Below are 22870 nucleotides of genomic sequence, written 5' to 3' on the forward strand. Positions count from 1 at the left end.
AACAACAGACTTCCTTAGTGGAATTTGCGTGCTTGGTTTCATGTTGGGAATTACTGTCTCTTTAGGTTTCTCACTTTCTTAGTCTGACAGGACTTGTGAAAATGACATGTCCTCATGTGATAACATCGTCTTTTCTTAGTGTATTTCATGCATCATTTATTTTGCAGTGTTTCTTTTGATCGGGTCTCAGACATCAACTTTACCCTCAATACGAATGAAAGTGTAAGTATGCATTCCTGGGCCTGCAGAAAAATTACCGTCTCATAAACTTCTAAGTGCCCTTTAAGTTCTGTTGGTGGCTCTTGTTTATTCTTTTACGATGTGTATATGTAAGCCTTAAGAAAGTAACTGCACCTTATTCCTGCCTTGTTAGGATTTTCTAGTTAGATTACTTTATTGCTATTCTTTATGGTTAATATTAAGCAAGTGCTTCTAATTTGTGTGTCCAGGTTCAGGAACAGGCTTGGATCTAGTTAGTGCAGGCTGCACGTGTGTTTTGAGCATAGGCACTGTTTCAGCATTCTGGTAAGATAGTGATGACAGGAAGTGAAGAATAGAGACTCCCAGCATGTGTACTGCATGTCCGTTGAGCTGAAATGAACCCTGCTATGGAAAATAAAGCTGCAATATTTGGTGGTGCAGTTCTGTAGAAAGCTCTCTGATGTCATTCCTATGTGCCACTCTGAATTGTGATGGAGCCTCCCAGCAGTTCTTGGATGAGTGTGCTCAATGTGTTAGCAGTTCAGTAAAATAGGTTCCACTGTATGCTTTCCTAAGAAGCTTTAAGTTGTCAATGCCTTCTGGTTTTCCAGTGCTTACTGAGAGGTGCTTTTTTCCCACTAGTTCTTTTCAAACCAATCGTATATTCCCAAAATACTGAAGTAGAATAATTAATCATAAAGAGATTTTTATATTTTTCTTATATTTAGGGCAATATAGCATTGTTTGAGGCATGCTGTAAGGAGCGGATACAGCAGTTTGATGATGGTGGTTCTGATGAAGAAGACATCTGGGAAGAAAAACATATTGCATTTACACCAGAGTCCCAGAGACGTTCCAGGTAGGACATTTGTGTTTAGCACCATAGCGAGCCCTCACCGCCGAGTACGAATTCTGGCTCAGGTTGGCTGTTTGCACAGGCTGTCCAGCTTAATTTCCATTCTTCAGAGAAGTTGGTAGAGGGATAACTATTGTCTTTGTTCAAGCCTTAGTTTGCCTAAGACTGCTGTCCTGACTACTCAGTTCTTTCTGCATCTTGGCTTATTTCCTTTTTCTTTCCCTCTGCTCAGTCCAAGGCAGCCCAGTCTAAGGCTGTCCCTACCTGTGTAGACAGACCTTGCTATCCTTTCTACAATGCTGCTAGCATCAGAGTATCCATCTCTGTTGCCATAGTTGCTCTTATTCGTACTGCAGTTGTGGATAAAACTATACAGGCAGCTGCATTGAGGGAAAGGAGCATCTGTTCCCCAAAACTGTCAGGGCTACGCAGCCTCCAGTGGCTTCTGATTTTTGTCCCAGGATAGCTGTGGTTTTTCTGACCTTCCTGTGATTTAAGTCCCAAACCATGTGTGCTTGTTCTGTTGTGGCCTTTGGAGTGCGTGGGGCTAAGACCTCCTGTACGTGAGCAGTTGTTCTGTATGTTGGCGCTGTGCATACTTAGGTGATGTGTTTCAAAGATGTGCTTAGTTATGTCATTACCTAACTGTTAATGCTGGTTGTGCTCACCAGGAAGGGACAGTCGCCTCTAGGGTTCAAAAAACATATGTAAGTGGACAGACTGGAATACATTTGGGTTTGTTTTCAAAATAAATTGTCTTGCATTGGTCTTGAAAAGAGTTTTACAATTCAGCACTTCTGTTTAGTGTATGGAGATAACTGGTCTCATTCCTTTGTCTTTTCTACTCCTTTTTGCATGGTAGGAGTGAAGGTTCTCTTTGTTATGTGTTAACAGAGGGAGGGAAAAAAAAAACCTCTTTACATGACCAAGTGATAAACCTTTGAACTTCTTTGGGGGGGGGGGGGGGGGGGGGGGAAGGGGGCAGGGAGGCAGAAATAAGGGACATGCTGGCAGCTCATGCATTGTACGTCACTTACTCTATCAGCAACAATAGCTGTTGTAGTTCTATCAAGCCTCAAACTGTCCAGCATTCTTTTGTGCTCAGGATCCAATCCCATGTCAACTCTCTTTGTATTTTAAGTTCGGGCAGTACGGACAGCGAAGAAAGCACTGACTCTGAAGAAGAGGATGGAACGAAACAAGATTTGTTTGAATCGCATGCCAATACAGAGGACAAAATGGAAGTAGACTTAAACGAACGTATGTAGCTTTTCTGCCAACTGCTTGGAATTATAGGAAAGTGCTACACTTAGCACAGTGTTATTTTGTAAGAGTTTTCCTCCTATTGTTTTTTATTCCGGTATCTTAATCTCTCTCACTGTAAAGACTGCGTGCTGTACAGTATGCGGGTACAGGGAAATTAAAATTCCTTACATGCCCTGAGTCAAGTTACTGTAGTTGCTCTAAAATTCACATCTGTACTCTTCAAGAGGGAAAACTGAGTAGGAATCAGAATGGGAAAAATGAAGATTAATTTACGCATCTCATATGCTTGCAAACCTGATAGGTTGTTAATCTCTGAGCATAAAATACAGTTGTTCTTACTAGAACTTTTTCAGACCAACATTTCATCTTAAAATGTTCTTTTAAAACGCATTCTACAGCAGGGAAATGGATTTAGATTGGTGTTGTTTCTTATGTGGATAATCTTGTTTACAGTGTGTCAGTCAGTAGGGCTCTTACATGGAAAATTAACTGTTGTAATTGGCCCAAGAGTTTTCACAATCAAGTTGCAAACTAAACTGGCTTTACTTAAACTGGCAACGTCTGTAGGCAAAAGCCCTGTGTTTATCTAGACTGTAAGGAATTAAAAATTACAATAGAAGGAATAGTTAAGGGTTTTCTTTTCTTTTGTCAGATTGGTGTCGTTGGCATCTGTGTGTCAAACAAGTTTTGATCCATGTGGGTCTCCTCCCATATCTGCCTGGGTTGGAATTTCTAATTGCTAGTCAGAGCTTCCTTTTCAGCCTGTTTTTTTGTATGTAAGTGTTAATGAAGAAAATGTTTCCCTTGGGTAGGTGGAGTATTTCGAATTGACCTATCCTAAATTAGATGCTTTTAAGTCCAGACTGCTCCAAAATTTAATATCCCAGTAAATATTTTAAAGTTATAAGGGGTTTTAAGCTTTTCTGAAACTTAGCGGTGCTGCTAATGCATGAGATATTAGAGACCGCCCGTACCTGCGTTGTCCTGCTCCTTTTCTGTGTTGAGGAAATGTGCGTAGGAAACTGAAGAAGGGATGGAAAACCTGAGGGTGCTGTTTTTTTTAAGTGTATAAACTAGCACTGGAAGTTTACAACAACCATTAACGTTAGGTTAAGGAATAAAGTGGAGCTGCACTTGTGACCTAATATAGTTTTTGTGTTCCTCAGATTAGTGCTATTGATTCTTCTCAGAATACTGAGTTACCATTTCTGAAGTTCTGCCTTAGTAGCAGAATTTCTCGTATAGAATGCATTACATTTTAACTATATAGAGAATTCATTTGCATGTGCTTTAAAATACAGTTAAGAATTTTGCTGCTCTTCTTGGAATGTGCACATAGAGAATCAGTGAGTTAGGCATATGTACATCTGCGTTCTTTAAATTGGTTCCTAATGAATTTGCTGATTGGTTTTCCAGCACCAAATTGGTCAGCTAACTTTGATGTACCCATGGAGACTGCTCACGGTACCAATCTGGATTCTGTTGGGTCTGATGTGTGGAGTACAGAAGAACCTATGCCAGCCAAAGAAACTGGCTGGGCTTCTTTTTCAGAGTTCACATCCTCTTTGAGGTAAGAACAGTTGTGATACAGGGTGAGTGCAACTGCTGTTTGGTATTGTTGGGGCGTGCCTCTCTACTCGGTGCTGGGTTGGAGTTGTTTTGCTGGTGATGCAGAGTGTGCTGTGTTCAAAGGCCTCCACACATTATAGCATTGGATCTTTGTATGATCAATTTAAACTGTAAGCTTTTATATTATAAGTGGACCCTGACGGGTCATTGTGTTAGAGGATTTTTGAAGATTATTTGTGTGCTTGAATATTGGTCTCTGCCCAGAAGTGGGCTGTGACTTTGGTATAGGCTGTACTCAAGGAACACATGTAACTGTTGAATGTGAAAGCCATGAAATGTTGATGATGATTCTGTTTTGTACCTGCTCTAAACAAATTTTGTTTAAAAAACAAAAAAACATACTTGGTTACATAGCTATAATATCTAGAACAGGCAGACCTATACTATTTTGACCATACCTGATATACACTTCCTTCTTTTGGTGCGATCAGTACATCAGAAATAATTGAGGTCCTCTGTGTGAGTACCTAATCATCCCTACAGATGTAAAATTTGAGTTGCTATATACTGGCAATTAAGAACTGATTTCTTATCCTGTCAGAAAATCCTTCTTTCTGTCTGCCTGGCTGTCAGTTGTCTATCTGGGCCTTAAACAGCTTTGATATTAAGTACGATTTTCCATCATGAAGCTGTAAATTGTTTTATATTTGAGGAAAAGAAGTTGGTAGCAGGATTACGGGTTTATAAATGAAGACACGAAGTTGCCACATTAGTGGATTGGGAAAATGCTACTCTGTAAATGATGGAAGTATTTCAAGTGGTCAACATTTGTATTTGGAATTACTCTGCATTGGAAAAACTTGTAGCTATGCTGTATATACCACCGAACAAACAAATTAGACTAAAACAACTTCTGCAGTCACTGATAATTAGGGCCCGTGTTGACAGTGTCAGCAGAGAACTCTGGATTTTCAAGGTTGTAAAAAGTGGCTTAAATGTTGGAAACACAGCGAGGAGCCAGCAACAGTTCTGTGCCTCGCAGCATCTCCTTTGCAGGTAAAAATAGCAGCAGCGCCACGTGTATCCTCTCTTGGCCCCATGCTCTGGTGGGTTTTGCATTACTGGACTTCTGTTTAGGATGCCTTAGCCGAGACTCCTGTGAACTTGGTGTCATTGAGGTTCAGTAATGCTCAAGGCTTCGTGCCTTTGAAAGAGCCAAATGCAACTTTCACTCTGTTGTTTTTAAAACATTTTTATTTTGTATTTGAAGCTCAACGGATTCCTTAAGAAGTAATTCTCCCGTGGAAATGGAAACAAACACAGAGCCGATGGATCCCTTGAGCGCAAATGCAACTGGTCTTGCAACACAGCTGGAAAGTGAGTACACTGCATTCAGAAGTGCAACTGGATTGAGTTCTCATGCTTGTACCAAAGAAAGATCTTCCCAAACTGTAAAACTCTGGATCCGGAGACCTCTCATTTGGCTCTGCTCTTCTGCTAGCCAATGAGAATGACTTGTGAAAGACATTCTGTTTTAACTAGGAACTGAATTCCAGAAACCAGTGTTGGTACTGTCTTTAAAAAGCCTTCAGATTACAAACAGGGAAGCTAAATCTGTTGTTAGAGAAGCCGTGCATATGGCAGCACTTAGCTGAGCTGATGCCCAAAAATAGTGGTAGCCTCTGGTCTCTTCCTATGTGCAATAGACCAGTAGCCTCAAAGTGCTCAGATTTCCCCTTTCTTCTTTTTCCTTTCCAAATTAACTTTTCTGTATACAGGTACTCTTTGTTCTATTCACGTGAAATGGTTAAAAGTCAAACTCGCATTAATTAATTTTTTGTACATATTAACAGACAGAACTCAAAAAGCAGATGGGAAGTTCAGGAAGATTGGATTTGTCAGAGGCTTATCAGTACTTGGGAATTTACTGGCAAATTGTATAGTGTGAAATTATGCAATGAATTGGGCTGTACAAGACCAAACTTAGTATACTCATACTAACTTCCTGGTCAAGCAAACATATTGCAGTAACCACATAACCAGGCGTGTACTAAAGACTCGGTTTCTTCCAGCCCCGGGAAGCGTTGCGATGGAGGCCAGCTCAGATGGAGAGGAGGATGCAGAAAATGCAGACAAGGTAACAGAAACAGTAATGAATGGCAGCATGAAGGAGACGCTGAGCCTCACTGTAGACGCTAAAACTGAAACGGCTGTTTTCAAAAGGTGAGAGTTTACTCCTTCTGTATTGCCTTCCCACTCTTGTTTTACAAGTGCTGCTGATGGAACACTGTCATAAAAAAGAGTTACAAGTGATAATTCCTAAGTGTTTAACTAGAATCCTTTTCCCATTGTCTTGAAACTTTATTTCCAGTTAGTTACTAGGATAAGATCTTCCTCATCAAATCTGAATTTGCATTGGAAGGTTAGCAGTGGAAGACTGGCCCCATTTTGAGCCTGATGCACGTTACTATGCAATTTTAATGTACATTAAAATAATGGTACAATTGTGGATCAAAGCCAAAGCTTTTTAAACTTCACGCTGAGTATTTGATTTGGAATTCAGTCTCTTGCGAAAAGAGGTTGGAAGGGAGAGATTGAAGGGCAGCTAGGCACTGCTCTTGAGACTAATTAGTCAGAAATCTCTCTTCTCATTATCCAGCTCTCTTCTCATTCTTTTATATTTCCTAGTATCTGTCTCTACTTGAGTTGTAAATGCTGAGAAGAAATTGACTGTATGTTTTAGGGATTGTTTAATAGAGCCACTGTCTTTCCAAAGAAAACACTTCCCAGCGTTAGTCCCTATGCTGTCCTTAAATGCGTTTTTCTTCTAGCTGTCCGCTTAGTAGATAAGTACAGCTGATTCTGGATGCTCTGGGAATTGAAATGTAACAGCTTTCAGTCACTCTTGTTTCTATCCTTTTGAATATCTAAGCAATAAATTGTAACTCAAATAAAGTGCCATGAGATGGTTTTCCACGCTGGGGGAGGGAGCATTTCTGACTGCACAGCACTTATAAAATCAAGTGGTTGTTAGAGAAATTGAACCTCAGCAGTTTAGTGGAGCAGTGTGACTCTGCAGTGGTATATCATGGAATCAGAATGACCTCTTGACTTAGTAAATGATGCATCTTCTCTCCAGTTCATTCTGTATTTTAAAGAATGCTTTTATATGGTCTGCACTTCTGTTGTTACAGTTTGGTCACAGTTGGATATCAATGGTGCTTTTACATTTAAACAGCTTTAAATGACAAGTTCTGTGGCTTCTGATAAGAGTGCAGAAAATGAAGTTAATATGAGTAGGCAGCACATGGTGGTGGGTGCTGCCTGTCGCTACTTGTCTGAGCTATGGATCTTCTCAGCTGAAAGGAGAGAGGTGCAAAGGGAGGGAATATGAATCCGGGATCTTGATTTGGGAGGGGGGATGTTAAGTGTAGAAGAGAGTTGAAGGGATGAGATCTTAAATGTGGACTGTTTAAGTCTAATATGGAGATAAGCAGCCTCATACTGGTCAGAGCTCACGCGGCACTTTCTTTAAACCTACTTTTAAATGTGCCCAGACAGCAAGTGGGAAATAAAGAGGGAATCCAGAGGAAATAACATTAAAACAATAAATTCAGTTTAGATTAAGAGTGGAGATCGTACTCTGAGCTCTGTATCTGGCAAAGTGGATACTCTCAGACCTAAGTTCTGTGTGAGTTTCTGCCAACAGAAGATGGACGGTGACTAAATCAGTGCTGAGGAGAAGCATCATGAGGACAGGAGCTGCTGTGTAGAAAGCTGCAAAGGAGAAAAATGACTTTTGAGCTTAGTTCATAAGGGAGAAGTTGAGAAGGAAGAATAGAGGCTACCTCTTTAAAAATAATTGCAGAAGACATTTAGAAAAGACGTGGTGTTTGTGGCAAGTATTTCAAACAAACACAGAGTTTTAAGACAAATGAGGCAATAAATCAGATGGGAAAATGAGCGTTGGTGAGTGTTCACAAGGATAAGACATTGTTTTATAGGCGGCGTAGATTTAAGGATATGTAGGAGGGAAAGAAGAGGATTCTTTGAAAGAGAGAGGATCCATTGACAGGAGAACTGTAAGAGCAGGAAGAGAAATCAGCAATGACTTTAAAATGCTCCTAGAGCTAAACTAGACTTAGTGCTGCAGAAAACAACTCGGTCTCTGTACAGCTACCCTTTACCCTTGTAGGTGTACAGTTAACTTTGAATGCTGATGTGCTAATCAGGGCCTGAATAAATGGGATGAGGCGGGAAGCCAGAGCTTTTATACTTCTCTCTAGTGGCAGAACACAAGTGTGTTTCCCAGTGTGCGTGCACTGCTTTTTCACCCACCTATGTTCATTTTCATGTCTGAGAAGACGCTGATGAATTGAAATAAGAGCAAATGATGGTATCAGTACTGCACCATACGTGCATTGTGCTTTGCTGTGTAGTCATCGGGTAGTTTACTAATGGAGGTGGTGATGAGTTAGTGATTCTGCTAATTTGTTTTACGGACAGACTTTGTCGATGCCAATTTCAAAGGGAATCTTGAATTTCTTTTATACTTTCTTCCTTCTATTTTTGCATACTTATGGCTTCAGAGTGTTGAAATCCTATCGGTATGTACAGCCAAGGATTGTAACCCCGATTGTTACCGCTTTGGGCTTCACACACATTCCTTATTTACTTCCTGGTTGTATTTGTAATCATTGTATTTCCTGCATTTTTATCCAGTCAGTCTTTAATGGTTCTGAACGCCAGTGCCTTAAGTGTTTGTTAAGTCCAGAATCATATGCCTGATCTTCATGTTTCAGTCATAATTTAAAATCCATTTGCATGTGAAACACCAACCCTTTCTCCCTATTTTTTGCTGTTGTCTGAAATGTATTGTAACTTAAAAATTAAACTCACAAATTAAATACCTTGTTTCCTTTCATGTAGTGAGGAAGGAAAATTGTCTACCTCGCAGGATGCTTCTTGTAAATACGTGGTGGAGGAGAATGCAGAGGTTGCAGAAGAGGCTCCTTCAGCTTTGCAGCCCGCTAACAGCAGTCCAGAACAGAGGTAACTGCACTCAGGGATGCTTTCAACTCTCTAAGTAGCAGATTATACTTTCTTCCGTAATAGAACTAATCTGAAGAGGTCTCAGTTTAATTCAATCTACATGTGCGCTTGCATCTACTTATAAGATTCTTACAGCTATGTTGTCCAGCCATACTGAGATTCTCGAGTTGTCAGAAATGTTTGCCTTGTATTATATGACTAGCAAATACAGTTGTAAATATTCCTATTTTCACTCTATTTTGTTAAATGTGTTGGTTCACGATACAAACTTGATGATAATTATGAAAGCTATAACTGGAAAAAGGAGGGTACGTTTGACTTTGTCCTGAACACTGACATAAGCTGGGGCTGCCATTTTTCATTCTGTGTTTATACTGCAGGGCAGCTGCTGGGAATCCAGCATTGCAGCTGCGTGGAACGGAAATGCCTTAAGTCGTGTTTGTTTAATTGTGAACTAGTCGAATGATTGCCTCTGATTTTGAATCACTTACTGTTTGCACCTTTGTCTTCATGAGGCATTAACCTAAATACTTTTAGATTTGGAGAAAACTTCTCAAAGTGCGTAAATTGTTTGAAATCAAGTTCTCTGGAGCAGTCTGGATTGCTCAGCGTACGTGTTGGAGGAAAGAAATGTTGTTCTTTGGCAGCTTTGCTGCTAGTACAGTCTTGGAGAGTAGTGGTTTAATAAACAACTCTGAGGTGACAACTGTCAAATGGAGAAATTTGTTCTTAAACGCTGTAACAGCGAAGAATTTAAAGTAGGTGAGAGGAATCCCACCCTTGAGAGTGGTGTTTGGTGAGAACCTTGCTCAGGGACTTGGGTCAGAGCAATGGCTGGCAGAGGTAGCTCCCAACTGCTGCTGTTCAAAAGCAAGGACAGTTTTGCACTGCTTCAGCCTCCTTCCTGCCAGAAGTCTGAGATGGCTGGAACTGATCTTGTTTGAAGGCAGAAGAGTTGCGGTTGAGGCAGTCCATACAAGCTATGCAGCTCAGACAAGGGGAAGAGAGCCTTATTTCCCATACTTAGTACATTTGCCTAGAGATTAATTACATGTTTCCTCTGGGACCTAATGGCTTGTTGCCCGAAAGATCGTGTTGGTGTTAACACTGGTGTTTCTTAATCTAGATAGAATTTAGTGTGCTAAGAGGAACTGTACTGTCTAAAAGAAAACCCTTGTAAGAGGAATACATGTTACTCAGTTACTGAATTCTGAGTAATCCCTGGGGTCTGTTCCTGCAGGGCAGAACCTGGAGGAGTAGTGTGGTGCCTTATGTTTGGGGAGCTGCAGGAGTTCTGACCAGGAGCATATTGTGAAGGGAGGGAGGATTTTGCTTAACTAAAAGCAATTCCATGGACAGCTTTTGCCTTGCAGTATGAACAGGAATATGATTCTGAATATATAAATACACAAAGGTGTATTTTAATAGTTAAGTTGCAGTAGTTTAAAAGGTATTTTCTTGACTTCCACAGATATAAAGCTATTATTAGAGGAACTTGTTATTTCTCACAGAACTGTTCTGAAAGTGTTAGTCATTTTAAGACTGTAGACACTATTACACTCTTTACTTTCTAGTCAAGAGAAAATTTAAAGCTTTTCTAAGCCGAGATTTGGAAGGTAGCTTGACATATATAATACAATGGAACTCTACTGAATGTTTTGATTATACTTTATGGACGCTAAAAAAAGGTGCAAGCCTATTCAACATCAGAGATTCTTTCTGTGTGGGACTAGTTTGAGCAGGTGTGTTTTGCATCCAGGACCTGAGATTACACTGAAATATTGACCTTTTTTGGTAAGCCTGAACTTTATAGTCTGCATGCATTCACTAAATGTAATCAAGAAATTGATTCCAATTGGAAAAAAAACTTTTCCCACTTAAAGGGAGAAACACAGCAACTCAGTCTTCTATGGCCTCTTTTTTATCTAGAGGTACTGTTTTTATTACTGCAGTATTTCTAGCAGTGCTAAGCGTTATGTTACAGGGAAGAAAAAGTGTGTGGGTACTTAGTTGCCTTCTGAGGGGATTGCCTTCTGAGTACAGATGCTCGTCTTAACCGACAGAGGGCTCTCAGAGCCAGCAGTTCCTCGGATTGCTTTTGGGTTACAGGGAATCTCGAGGAACTCCTTTCATTGCATGTGGCTGGAGCGCAGCTCAGTGCTTTCTCTAAAGGTGACTGTCACAGCAGATCCTCATATACGTACAGAACAAATATCTAGATAAACTGAATTGTACTTCTGGGGCTCCATGCATGTGTGACTAGCGGGAGGAGTCCCTAGGTAGGTCTTTGGCTAGTGGCCGTAATAACCATCTCTGCTAGGAACCCTTTTCTGTCATGGATGTTTTCCAATTAGTACATAGTTTACTGCTTTCTGAACTGTCAGAGCTCTTCTCTGTGCAGCACTTGTTTCTTACCTCGCAGGTTTCTCTAAAAAGTGTTTAACTTTGTCTAGTGCTGTCTGTCTTTTTACCTAATATGTACATATTTTTTCTTAAAAAGTGTTTTTAGTGCTTAGCAGCCAAAGACTTAGCTAGGGGGACTCCTGCTGGTCATGTGCATGTAGAGCACGGACCCAAGAGTGGCTTCTCTGTGATGTACACCATCAGAGAACAGGAGTTACAGGTAACTTTTCTCATGCAGTTCCAAATGGTATTTATACTCTTTAAAGGAAACCCCACATGTGTTCAGTAGACTTACGCTAAATGGAAGCTGAGATTTTTTTTTGCTTGTAATTCTTAATGTTTTTACATACAACTGATTTGATCTCTTCATCTGCATTACACCAGAGCAGCTGAGCTGACATGTTTACTGAAGCTTATCTAGAACTGTATATACTGTCACCATTTTCCCTTTTACAGGTTTGCTCTTTAACTTCTTTCATACTTCATCAACCTTTCACACTAATGGGCTGAAGTTCAAAGTGTTAGTGAAACAGCAGCTTAGAAACTTAATCACCAAAGCAGTTGTTTTTCCTGTTATGTCTTAGTTGCTTATTTTCAAACGCAAACTGAAGTATCCCATTGTCATCTTTTGCCTCACAGATTAAGCTGTGAAGAAGTCTCAGAAGCATGCTATTTATCAGCAATTCTCTAGGGGAGAGATCAGCAGCTACAGACATCATTCAGTAACTCAATAAAGATCAAACACATTTCACTAGTATGCTGAGTTACTTTGACTGTGCCGAACTAGATAGAAAGAACTCCAGAAAAGGATGAGCATGTAATTAGCTCGTTCCCTCTTTTCAGAACAGAATTCCACAGAGCTAAAAAGTTGAATTATACTTGCAGGAAAACTTGTGGTTTTTGGCTTGCCTGTGGGGCGAATGTTAGAACCTCGTAGTCTGAACTGTGGAAATCAGTAGATTGGAAGAAATGTCACACAGCCTTTGCTGTTGACAGCCTTGTCTGAACAGAACTTCCGAGGTGGAAGGGACCCACAAAAATCAGAGTCCAACTCCTGACTCCACACCGGGACTAAACTGTATGTTTGAGCATTGTCTAAATGCTCCTTGAACTTGGGACCGTGCCCACTGCCCTCTGGTGCAGGACCTTATGCTAACACCCCCTTGATCCTCCCCTGATGCAGCTCCATGATGTTCCCTCGGGCCCTGTCGCTGTCACCGTCACCAGAAAGCAGAGCTCAGCGCTGCCTTCTGCTCCCTGTGAGGAGCTGCAGCTGCCATGAGGCCTCTCCTCAGCTCCTCTGCTCTGGGCTGAACAAACCCAGGCACTTCAGCCACTCCTCACGCACCTTGCCCCTCTCTGTATGCCCTCTAACAGTTGTATGTCCCTCTGGCATTGTGGCGCCCGAACGGCACACAGTGCTGGAGGTGAAGCTGCGCAGAGCAGTGCGGGACAACCCCTCTGTTGTCCAGCAGCAGTGCTGGGCCTGGTGTGTTCCCTTTGGACAGCCAGGGCTCACATCAACTTGCCACCAGCCAGAGCACCAGATCCCTTTCTGCGGGGCTGCTTTCCAGCCTCTTTTTCCCCAGTCTGTATATACAGCCAGGGCAGACCGATCCCAGGTGGGCAGTCCAGCTCTTGTTGAACTCCATGTGGTTGGTGATTTCCCAGTGCTTTGATCTGTCAAGATCTCTCTGCAAGGCCTCTCCACCTGGAGGAATTCAGCAGCTTTTTTTTCCTAGTTTTGTTAATTTAGCATTGTCTGCAAATTTGGGTATGTGAAAAAAATAAGTTGACAGCACCTGCTTCTTGTACACTTACATCCTTTTTTGGCCTCTTAGGACTGATCAACGCACCCTTTTAGGAGAGACATCTGTTAATGGCCCTGTATGATATGTGGTGTCTACTGCCTTGGCTGAAGAAAATGAACTGATACCCGGGTGTTTGAGCGTTTCTTGAGGATTTCATCTAGAGCCTGTTGAAGCCAGTTACTGCTGCACTAATTTTGCAAGGGATCAGGACCAGCAACATTTATATTCTAGATTTTAAGACATTGTACAGAAATTCATAAGTGTAAAAAATATTGCACATTGAGAAATACCAATAATTTTTGCGTATGTTTATATTGTATTGTTCTAATGAACGGGTGGCCTGTGAAATAAGATCCTGCCACCCCTGTAATGATGACAGTAGTGTTACTATAGTTAAAAATGGCTGTAAGAATAGTTTTATAAAAAAAAAGTGAATACACAAATCTAATGTATTTGAGACATAACTATTTGATGATTAGTGTGACCAAAGTATTTAGCAGTTTTTCATACATTTTTCACCTTGTAAAAAGAAGGAAAAAAAGAAAAACAACCAAAAAAACCCCACCTGAATTCATGTTTCTTCCAGGTTGGCGAAGAATTGTAGAACTGAAATGCCCTCTAAACGTTATTTTGGTTGTTTTAGCTTACAGAAGTGATTTAAATGAGAATTTTGGTGTTCAACATTTTACAACAGGTTTTTTAATTGGTAATTGTTTTCTGTATTGTTTAAAACAGATCAAAAATGTAAGTCTATTGGTAGAGATTTTAAGTATTTATTGCTACAACTTAGTTGACAAATTGATGTTACTGTAAAGCCATATGTTCTGTTAAGTCTTGTTTGCTTGAAACAATACCTTACAGGTGAAACACTAGGATATTTGAAGTGCACATGGCTTGTTGTGTTAAGTGATTCACCTGCCTTTTAACCCATTCACCAAGATTTACTTTAATACCGAGCATTACACGATGGAACATTTCAGAACAATCTGCGTATTTAAAGCGCTGTAATCCTCTTAGACAAGTCAAGTAAATGAAATGCCCGTGCTGCTAATGTAATTACAGTACACGCATTTTAAAAGTATATAGTGTTCTTTTAATACAAATTTTGGCAGCAGAGCATGTTAATTGTTACTTTCACTGTACTGATCTGTGTGAGGCTTTCATTTGTATGTTCTAAACCAGTTTTTTTCGCAGCTGGTTTGTGTATATATATATAGTGATTATGGAAACTAATTCTGTGTAATTTATAATTTTCTATGTCAGTGTACAATTCCAACAGCCTTCTCAAACAAACGGAAGCAATATTCTGTATATTGCCACATCGTCTGGTGAAAGGGTTAAAGTACTTCACCTCCTGCACTTTTAGATGCAAATCCATTTTTATTTCTGTAATAATTATATTCATTTATTTTTACATCATTTGTTTTCCTGACCAGTATTTAAAGCCAAAAGGATACTCTAAACAATGGCCAATGATTTATTTTAGGAAGCGTCCCAAGCAAGGTGCCTAAACATTACATTGCGTACAGAAATAAAACAAAAAAGGCAAAAAGCCCAATGGCATTGCACTTACTGCTTCCTGTCTTGCATTTTCCTCAGCAAACCTTGGCAGCCACTTGTTGCAAGCTCATCAGCTGTGTGAAAACGGAGAGAGAAAACATTATGATAGAAGGGATTGGAAACTATAGTTGCCTTTTTATTTGTACCTCATAAATGATGGAATTGAGTCCGTTTGTGTTGTTTAATTGTAGAACTGCTTCCAGTTGCACCTTTGCCAAAAGTGTTATCGATTAATGCTAAGGCTGGCAGTTGTCCTTTCGTCACTTTCTAATCAGTTTTGGAAACAGAAGTGCTCGCTTCAGTGCAGGAATTGTGGTCCAGGTGTAAATTCCATGTGCAGGAGAGCGGGGATGGTGTCTCGCTTCTGTCCTTTCCAGTGAAGTGATCTGTCCCTCGCCAGCAAGGTGCGTTAACTTCTTACATAGGCAAGAAGAGCGAAGGCGGTACCGACAGCATGTCAGTCATCAACTGTATTTCAGCCCTGTTGCCTGCAGTTCAGCCAAGCCTTGTAGTTTGTCCGTCCTTCTCATACTGAACTGATGCGACAGTCCGCTACTTAGTTCATATAGGAGACCAACATTGAAAAGGCATATTTTGTCTCCTTTCCCTCGGTTCCTACCATGTGCTTTCAGGTGAGTAGAGATGTGATGGTGCTGAGTGCAATTTGCTCTGTCGGTGTAGTCTGCCTTCTGTCTAAAGGGTGCGCTGGAGAGAAGGTAAGCCAACCTACTTTATGCTGATTCTAGCGGTCTTATTCTGAGCTACTGCACTTGCTGTTAAGTTGGGAGGTGTGTTAAGCCTGGGACTTAAACTAGATTTGATGTAGTGAGCTTGTTCTGAGGCCTGTGGTATGTTTTGTCCACAAGTATATTACTTGTACTGGAAATCCTGAACTGGAAGGGAAGGCTTCGGCACTGAAGGGATATCCTGCGTCATCTGTTCTCAGCACTTTTGTTTTCTCACAGGCTTAAAGAGATTTGAACAAACTTGTATAAATTGTTCTCAATGGCTCTATTACCTGATCTGTTTATTCAAATTTGACTTGCTTGCCGTGAACTTCAGTTCTCCTGAAAGATATTTTACTTGCAAGATGGACTGACGTCCAATACTGTCGTATAGGTTTGACTTCCTGCAGTATTTAGTAGCACTTAGCCAGTCGTAGCAAGCTTATTTCAACTGCAGCGTGTCACAGTGCTCATGGAAATGGCTGCAGGTGCAGTTACTGAAAACAGGGATGCTGTGGCAGTTAATGTGGAAGAGCAGTGGATTTAGGACTCCCCTGTGAAAGGACTTGGACAGACATAGCTAAACCAGCAGTGTGTGCGGTAGCTCCCAGCCTTGTCAGACCTGTCTCTGTTACCTGGGAGAGTGGATGAATCTTGCCACCTTGCTTGGTTACATCACTGCAAGCCTCTGTTACAAGTATAAGCCTTGTATGAGACTTTTCAGCAGGGTTATTCCATTTAAGTAAAGGTGTAGGCTGTTGGCTTGATTAATAATGTGATGCTTTCTGTTGAGTGAGTTGACAGGTATTCGCTGACAGCAGGACAGCTGAAGTAATCTCATTAAATCCTTGTAAATGCAACTCATTTTAACCATAAATTTTAACATTTTTGGAGCGAAGTTTCTCTTTCAAACTGGGTTCTGCACTGTCAGCTGCACGCTGTGGAAACTCACTGTGACGTTCCAATGAGGAGGTAAGAAAGACTTAGGAAGATCAATTTTTCATAATGAACTTATGTTCCTGTTGAAATTAGCTTTAATTTCCTCAGAGATTACTTTGTTCTGACGTATACTTTATATAGTTAGGAAATATTTATCGTATATAACTGGCTATTAATATACTTAAACAGATCGCTTCTGGCCAGTAGTGCAATGCAGCATGAGCACTTCAGGCTTTGCTGTAGAAGAAGTGTGCATTGTTTCTCAAAATCAGAATAGAAATTAAAAGATAATGTGAAAGCAACAGGCTTTTTTTTAGCTCCTGTCCTAGTTTTTGCATCTTATTTTCTATCGGGTGAAGCACTGACATCCTTCTGTGCCATTATTGTCAGAACTAAGGTTACGGTATGGAGAAAGTGTAAGCTCGTAGAATTAAAATGATTCTTAGCATAAAATAGAGGCATTAAACTTGTCTTTGTGACATCACAGGAAGTCCCCACATACTTCTTCCTCTTCTGCTACAAGCTAAAGCAGTGTAGAGAACTGTGCTTTACGTGGTGCTCTGCTAGTAGTATTTTTCAACCTTTCTTTCTCCTATAGGTGAGGCAGGGTTAGTGTCTGATGCATTTCTTTCTCTCGGAATCAGCAGCTGCTGTGCAAGATGAGCTCAGATTACCTTTAGTCCATCAGCCTGGCCTTAGCTTAAGTAATGCAGAGCTGATTCCAAGACCGACTTCAGGAGGAGTGTTCTCATTTCTCATTTTTGATTTCTTATGAGTGCTGGTGGGTGCCTTTCCTGTGATCTGTGTTCTCTGCATCTTGAGATTTGGATTCTGAAGACTCTAATTTAAATCATGATTGTCTGTTCTGTATGTGATGTGCAGTCACACAAATCTTGATTGGCTGCTGTTGAGTCGGGTTTCTCAATAGTGAGATGCAGCTTGTTCTCTCACTCAGATAGTCTGTGAATGATCATGTTGGTGGTCGATTCTCAAGGAAGTCGTAGCGTTGCCTCATCTTTCTCAAATGGAACCTGAAGCTGTTATTTACAGATAGGCCTGGACTGCCTTTGACTTCTAGTGTGTGTGACTGTTCCTGCTTTTGTTCTTGGGAACAAATGCGTGTGACTGATGGTAGGTTTTTCCCTTCCCCTTTTGATTTAAACCAGTTTTCTGTTTGAGGCCACAATTTCATTTTGGGTAGTAGGCTAACCTGGTTCATTTGCTGAGGTCCTGAAGCTTGATGATGCATACATAGCAAATGAAACTTGTTTTCTCTCATGCCAGGCAAAAATCATTGGCAGGAAAATCACTCTTGGTGGTTGTTTGTTTGTTTTTTTTTTTTTTTTTTTCCTACTGGAAGATCTGAAGTGTTGACTGTCATCTCATGGCTCCTATATCAGACAGTGAGATGAGACACATAGCTCCATAACCCCGGTGGCTCTGTCTGCTAAAATTGAAGTGGCCTTGTTTCCCCGGAGCACTATATCTACATTTGTTACCCGTATCCTTATAAAAACCCTTATTAATCACTTGCTAATGCTGCTTGGTTTAAAAAATGATAAAAAAGGAATGGAGGTGATTCTTCTGTATTCTCTGCTAAACCATCATTAAGATGTGCTTTCACATTCTCAAAGAATTTCAAATTTGAGTTCTGCTCTGGAGTGAGACGTACAGGACGTGTGTGTGTTGATCAGCCAACATTCAAATCAGGAAGGGTTCTAATGAGGAGTTTTGGGATGCTGATATATCTACAGAATTGTGTTCTTTAATTTTTCTGTCATTTCCTCATTATGAAGCAGCTTGAGAAGCTGAACGGCAAACTGAGTGTGCAGCTTTTTTTTAATGCTGGCACTGAGTACATCTAGTTTAATGTACTTCAAAGACATAATTCTCTGAACTTGGGATGTGGAAGCTGACATCAAGTGTGTTATTTACCCAATTCATGCAATATGTCCAAGCACGTAAGAGAACTTTTAATCTGTGTACATAAATATAGAGATACACGCACGTCTATGAGTGAAGTATATTTTCTTATGCAGCCAGGTGCCATGTACATGGTGCATATCCTAAATGCACCGAGCTCTGGAATCCTAGAAGGAAGAGGCACGTGTGCATATGATTCAGCCCATACTGAAGTGCTTCAGTAATACAGAATGTTCTTTAGCTTCTGTCTCTGCAAATGTTGATGCTTCTGTTGGTGTCTGGGCAGCATGACTGTGATTGGGTTTGGGGAGGAGGAGGAACTGATGACTCCGGGTTTTTGAGGCCAACTTCAACTTTTGTTGAAGAGGGTCCTGCTGTGCTTCTTGTAGGCATGAAATACTTGAGCCTTTTTGTCGATAAGTCTCAGAAACTTAGGTAGGAAATGGGATTTCCAGTATTGGTGATCATCGCTGTTGACTTTACCTGTGAACTTGTACTGGTGCTCTTAGTCTATTGACAGTTATGCTTCTGTTGTTGATGCACTGGTGAGGTGACTGATTTAGCTCTTTCAACAACTGCCACCAGCACTACTCTCAAGAATACACAAACAGGTTTACTGTGTGGCTTTGAATTTGGTATTGTACAGATGTGAACTGTTCTAGCCCTCTGTATGGGAAAGGTGGGGGTCTCTGTGGTGTAACAAACATCCAGATGGCATAAGGAATGGTCTAATGCAATCCAAAGGAAGTTAACTCACCTGAGTTTGTGCCTGCTGATCTCTAGGAGTGTTCTTACTCTGTTTCAGTGGCTGCCATTTGTTCATGCAGATGACACGCTGGGCCTCTTTGCCATCATGGTATGAATCTGTGCAAGGACTGCTCGCTGCCTTCTTGCCATTTGTAGCGGCTGTAGATGAAACTGATAAAACATTGCAGTAAATAGCAGAGTACTAAACATTGAACCAAGCTTGTTCCTGCAAGAAATGAAGGAGAGGCAGCACTCGCTATGTCAGTACTGTCCAATACTGCTCACGATAAAAGTCTTGGATCCCTTCTGTATAAGAAAGAGCTTTATCCTTAATTGCCTGCAGGACATAGGAGAGCAGTACTAGAGGTAGGTAAGATTTTTCTACACTCTAAAGAAGGTAATTACACTTGGGGGGACAGATAAGTTGATTCCAGCTTTTAAATTACTCTTCTACTCCAAGTAACTCTGGCTTTTATTGGCATTAAGAAGTCCGGGCAGTGTTGTCTTTGGCATGCTCTTCTACTTGCAAGATGTGGCAGAAGTTGGGCTCAGGACAGTGCACAAAGGTACTGCCGTGGATTGGTAGAATTACAAAAATGATGCGCTCGTGGCATTTATGAAGAAAATGTTCCTTTTTCCTAGAAGTTAACTGTCTTCACCCCATTTGGCTTCCAAGTAGCCAGAAGTTCAGTGCAGCAAATCCTTTTTCTCCTTTTTCTATTTTTTTTTTCCTATGTGATTTGATGATGGAAGTGTTGTCTGTGCTGAACTGGGAGGGACCCCCAAGAAAGGCCGAGTCCAACTCCTGGCTGCACAACTGTAGACATAAAATTATATTGGCTAAGAGTGGATGCTGGGGAAAATTAGCAAAGGAATCTGTTTTACTGTGAAATACAGCTTGTGATCTAAATTGATTAGATGGATGCTCTGTTGCAGCTGATCTACATCCTGTAGGAGGGGATAGCAGACTATATGCAGGAGGAGGAGAATCCACTTTTATTAATGCAGTTGAAATCAAATACTTCAGAATGAGTGACTGGGCACTCCCTGAAGTCGTGTTCTCCACCCTGCGCTTCTTTACTTTCAAAGAAGAAAATAAACTTTTCTATCATTTACTGTAATAAAATAATCTTTGATAAAATAATCTGGGCAGGAACACCAATGCAGACAGCAGACAAGTGATTTAAAACAGATGTGAAATTCCCTCTGTGTAGAAAATTAGAGGCACTGGTGATGACATTAGACACGTATGACTAATCAGAGTTAATGCTTGCTGTTGCCAATTAGCCCTATTAGCACAAGCAATTTGAGCACAGGATGACATTACTTTAATTACTGCAAGCAGCTTGTTCATTTATTGAGCAGTGTGCATTCAGAAAAGGCTTACTCTGTCTGCAGATTAATCATAACCTTCTTCATCATTAGAAATTCAGGAAAACTGAGGGAAGAAAGACTTCACCCCCAGAAAGAGGGAAAATGGGGTGATGGAAGACTGACGGTAATTTGGGTATTCTACTGCTATCCTTTTTTTGATAAAAAGACAAAAGCTATTGTATGATTTCTGTCTGAAATCTGTATATGAGTGGGACAAAATTGCTGCCATTAGAGTTAAGGCAGACATTATGACCATTAGGTGGTAGCAATGCAAAAAAAAAAGAAAGAAAGAAAGAAAAACCGTGTGAAGATGTACAGCAAAACTAAGGCAGGACAGAGCTAGAGGAGGGAGAAAGCTGAGTAAGAAACCCAGAGCTTATTTCCTGCTCCTTTAGCACACTCCATTTTGCTACTCATGCACATGTGCTCTGGTTCTTTGGCACAGGGGGAAGAGTTTTTTCTCTTTTTTGGAGCAGTGGTTTTGCGTGGCTCCGTGCCACAGAGTGCTCTCAGGATGAGTGTATTTCTGGTCTCTTTACTGTGCTGAAGGTGGTGCTGCAGAGATCTCCACAGCTCCATTCCTGTGTTAAAGGGCAGAGGTATGTACACAGTGGGGATCCAAGTGAAATAAACAGCAGGATTGCAGAAGATGGCAGCAGCTGACAGCCTCTGAACTTCCCCCCCCCCCCCCCTTTTTTTTTTTTTTTCTGGTGGGGGTGTTTGGTTTTTTTTGCTTTTAAAATGAGGTCACTGCCTGAAGGTGTCTCTTCTCTGAGCACACAGTATGCAGTGGTGCCTGAAAAGTTACCATGCTTGGCAAAGGCTGGGATTACAGCAGCACTATTAAAATAGCTGTGAGACGAGGATGGGGCTGTAGGGACAAAGGCTGCTGCATCTTCTGGGCTGCAGAGAGTAACTTCAGTTCTTCTTGCCAATACTAGGGGGTAGAAAATTTTCCATTGTTATTTTCATTTTTTTTAGCCGTGGCACTACTATTGCAATTCTGGTCGTGTTGTGAAATCCCTACCTCTCTGCGGGGGCACAAAAAGCATTGTAAGAGTCCTTTGTCCGTTTTATTCGAGGAACAAACCCCTAAGGAGAATGAGACAGTGCTTCAGCTTACAGTGTAGGAGAGGATGCTGGGCTGCTGCAGGAAAGAGAAACGTCTACACGTGGGCCCCTAAAAGACTGAAGGTGCCCTAATCCATAAAGTGGTATCTCCCTCAACTCATTCTCCCCCTATCCCATTGTTAGAAGTCATTTATGTAGGAACGCATGAAGATGCAGTCCCGTGAGTGTGTGAGGAATCCAGTAAACCCATGATCTCTAATTTGCATCACTCTAATCACCGAATTCATATTTTGATAAGAGGGAGAGGAGGCAAGAAAGGAAGGAGCAGTGAAACTGCCGTAGTTAAAATTGTTTCTAAATCTACATTTCTGTAGGGGTGAAACAGAACTTACCAATTCTCCTTATTTTGGCTGGGATACAGTTAATTTTGTCCTAGTACTGATACAGTGCTGTGTCTTGGATTGAGGATCAGACTGATGTTTATAACACACCCATGTTTTGGTTGTTGCAGAGCAGTGCTTGCAGTGAACCAAGGCACAGGCTCAAACTCTGCTAAGGCTTCTCATGCTATCCCGTAACTCTTTGATGTGCACTGGCAAACCTCTAGTTTTTATCAGGTTGCATTTGCACAGGCTTTAGGGCTCTCTTAAGAGGGCATTCACAGTGTAATCTCCATGCTTTGGCTGATAGGAAGAAATAACATAAAAATATATTGAATTGTTTTCTGTGCTTGTTTAGCGACCTGCAGTATTTGGCTGATGGAGCGGTCAGCAGCACATTAGGCTGTACTTACCTTATGCAGATTGTTTCTGTGACAGTGCCCTTTCCCAGTGCAGAGCTGCCCACCTCACTCACATTAGTCACAAATGCCTTTTGCTCCATCACACCCAGCTGCATTGCTCCTGAAACAAATAAGGAACATTCAATGTAATTATATTTCCATAAAACTGATACTTGTATTTCCTTAGCTTTGACCTTTCGACTTTCCGGAGGCTTCCACCACCTTCTATATTGTTAAAGCTATTTTCTCTGGCTCCATTCTTAAAGTAAAAATCTAAATAAGCTTGTGTGCTTTAAAGCAGTCTGCACTGCCCTATCTTAAGTCAGTTCTTGTGCACAGCACCAGGTTTGCTTTCCAAATGCAAGCACAGAGTAGACAAAAATGTAAAGAGGAGAGCTCAAATACAAAGTAAGTGTGTAAAGATACCATTTTGAGCAATTCTGAGTCAGCTGTTGAGTTTTCTAATACCATTCTCATGTCACTTTGTTGTCAATCTGTTGGCAAATACCACTGGCACAGCAGCACAACCCAGGCCCTGATAATGGACACGTTCAGCTTTCTTTGGTTCCTTAACATGTGAAAAACTGTTGCT

At 41.0% G+C, this 22870-nt stretch overlaps 2 protein-coding genes across 29 annotated transcripts in view; one reads left to right on the top strand and one right to left on the bottom strand.

Moving 5' to 3' along the window:
• The window catches only part of PPP6R3 (protein phosphatase 6 regulatory subunit 3), a 51659-nt gene extending 36775 nt beyond the window's left edge, over positions 1 to 14884 (top strand). For 11 of the 27 annotated variants that reach the window (XM_040700873.2, XM_015286780.4, XM_046941635.1 and 8 more), the window contains 9 exons: positions 168 to 222; positions 930 to 1060; positions 2199 to 2317; positions 3740 to 3893; positions 5163 to 5269; positions 5965 to 6115; positions 8482 to 8499; positions 8822 to 8944; positions 13189 to 14726. In XM_040700873.2, the coding sequence (XP_040556807.1) occupies positions 168 to 222; positions 930 to 1060; positions 2199 to 2317; positions 3740 to 3893; positions 5163 to 5269; positions 5965 to 6115; positions 8482 to 8499; positions 8822 to 8944; positions 13189 to 13240 (910 nt within the window). In that variant the 3' untranslated portion in view covers positions 13241 to 14726. Of the gene's footprint in view, positions 1 to 167; positions 223 to 929; positions 1061 to 2198; positions 2318 to 2975; positions 3100 to 3739; positions 3894 to 5162; positions 5270 to 5964; positions 6116 to 8481; positions 8500 to 8821; positions 8945 to 11444; positions 11568 to 11986; positions 12099 to 13188 lie in introns of those variants that run through there. The other 16 variants (NM_001397095.1, NM_001397096.1, NM_001397099.1 and 13 more) reach the window with 7 other exon arrangements.
• The window catches only part of TESMIN (testis expressed metallothionein like protein), a 77974-nt gene continuing 69716 nt past the window's right edge, over positions 14613 to 22870 (bottom strand). For both annotated transcript variants that reach the window (XM_040701749.2, XM_040701748.2), the window contains 2 exons: positions 22291 to 22399; positions 14613 to 19223 (listed from right to left, as the gene is read on the bottom strand). The gene's annotated coding sequence lies outside the window, so the exon portion shown is untranslated. The remainder of the gene's footprint in view (positions 19224 to 22290; positions 22400 to 22870) is intronic.

The sequence above is a fragment of the Gallus gallus genome, chromosome 5, assembly GCF_016699485.2.
Source record: "Gallus gallus isolate bGalGal1 chromosome 5, bGalGal1.mat.broiler.GRCg7b, whole genome shotgun sequence".
Taxonomy (NCBI): domain Eukaryota; kingdom Metazoa; phylum Chordata; class Aves; order Galliformes; family Phasianidae; genus Gallus; species Gallus gallus.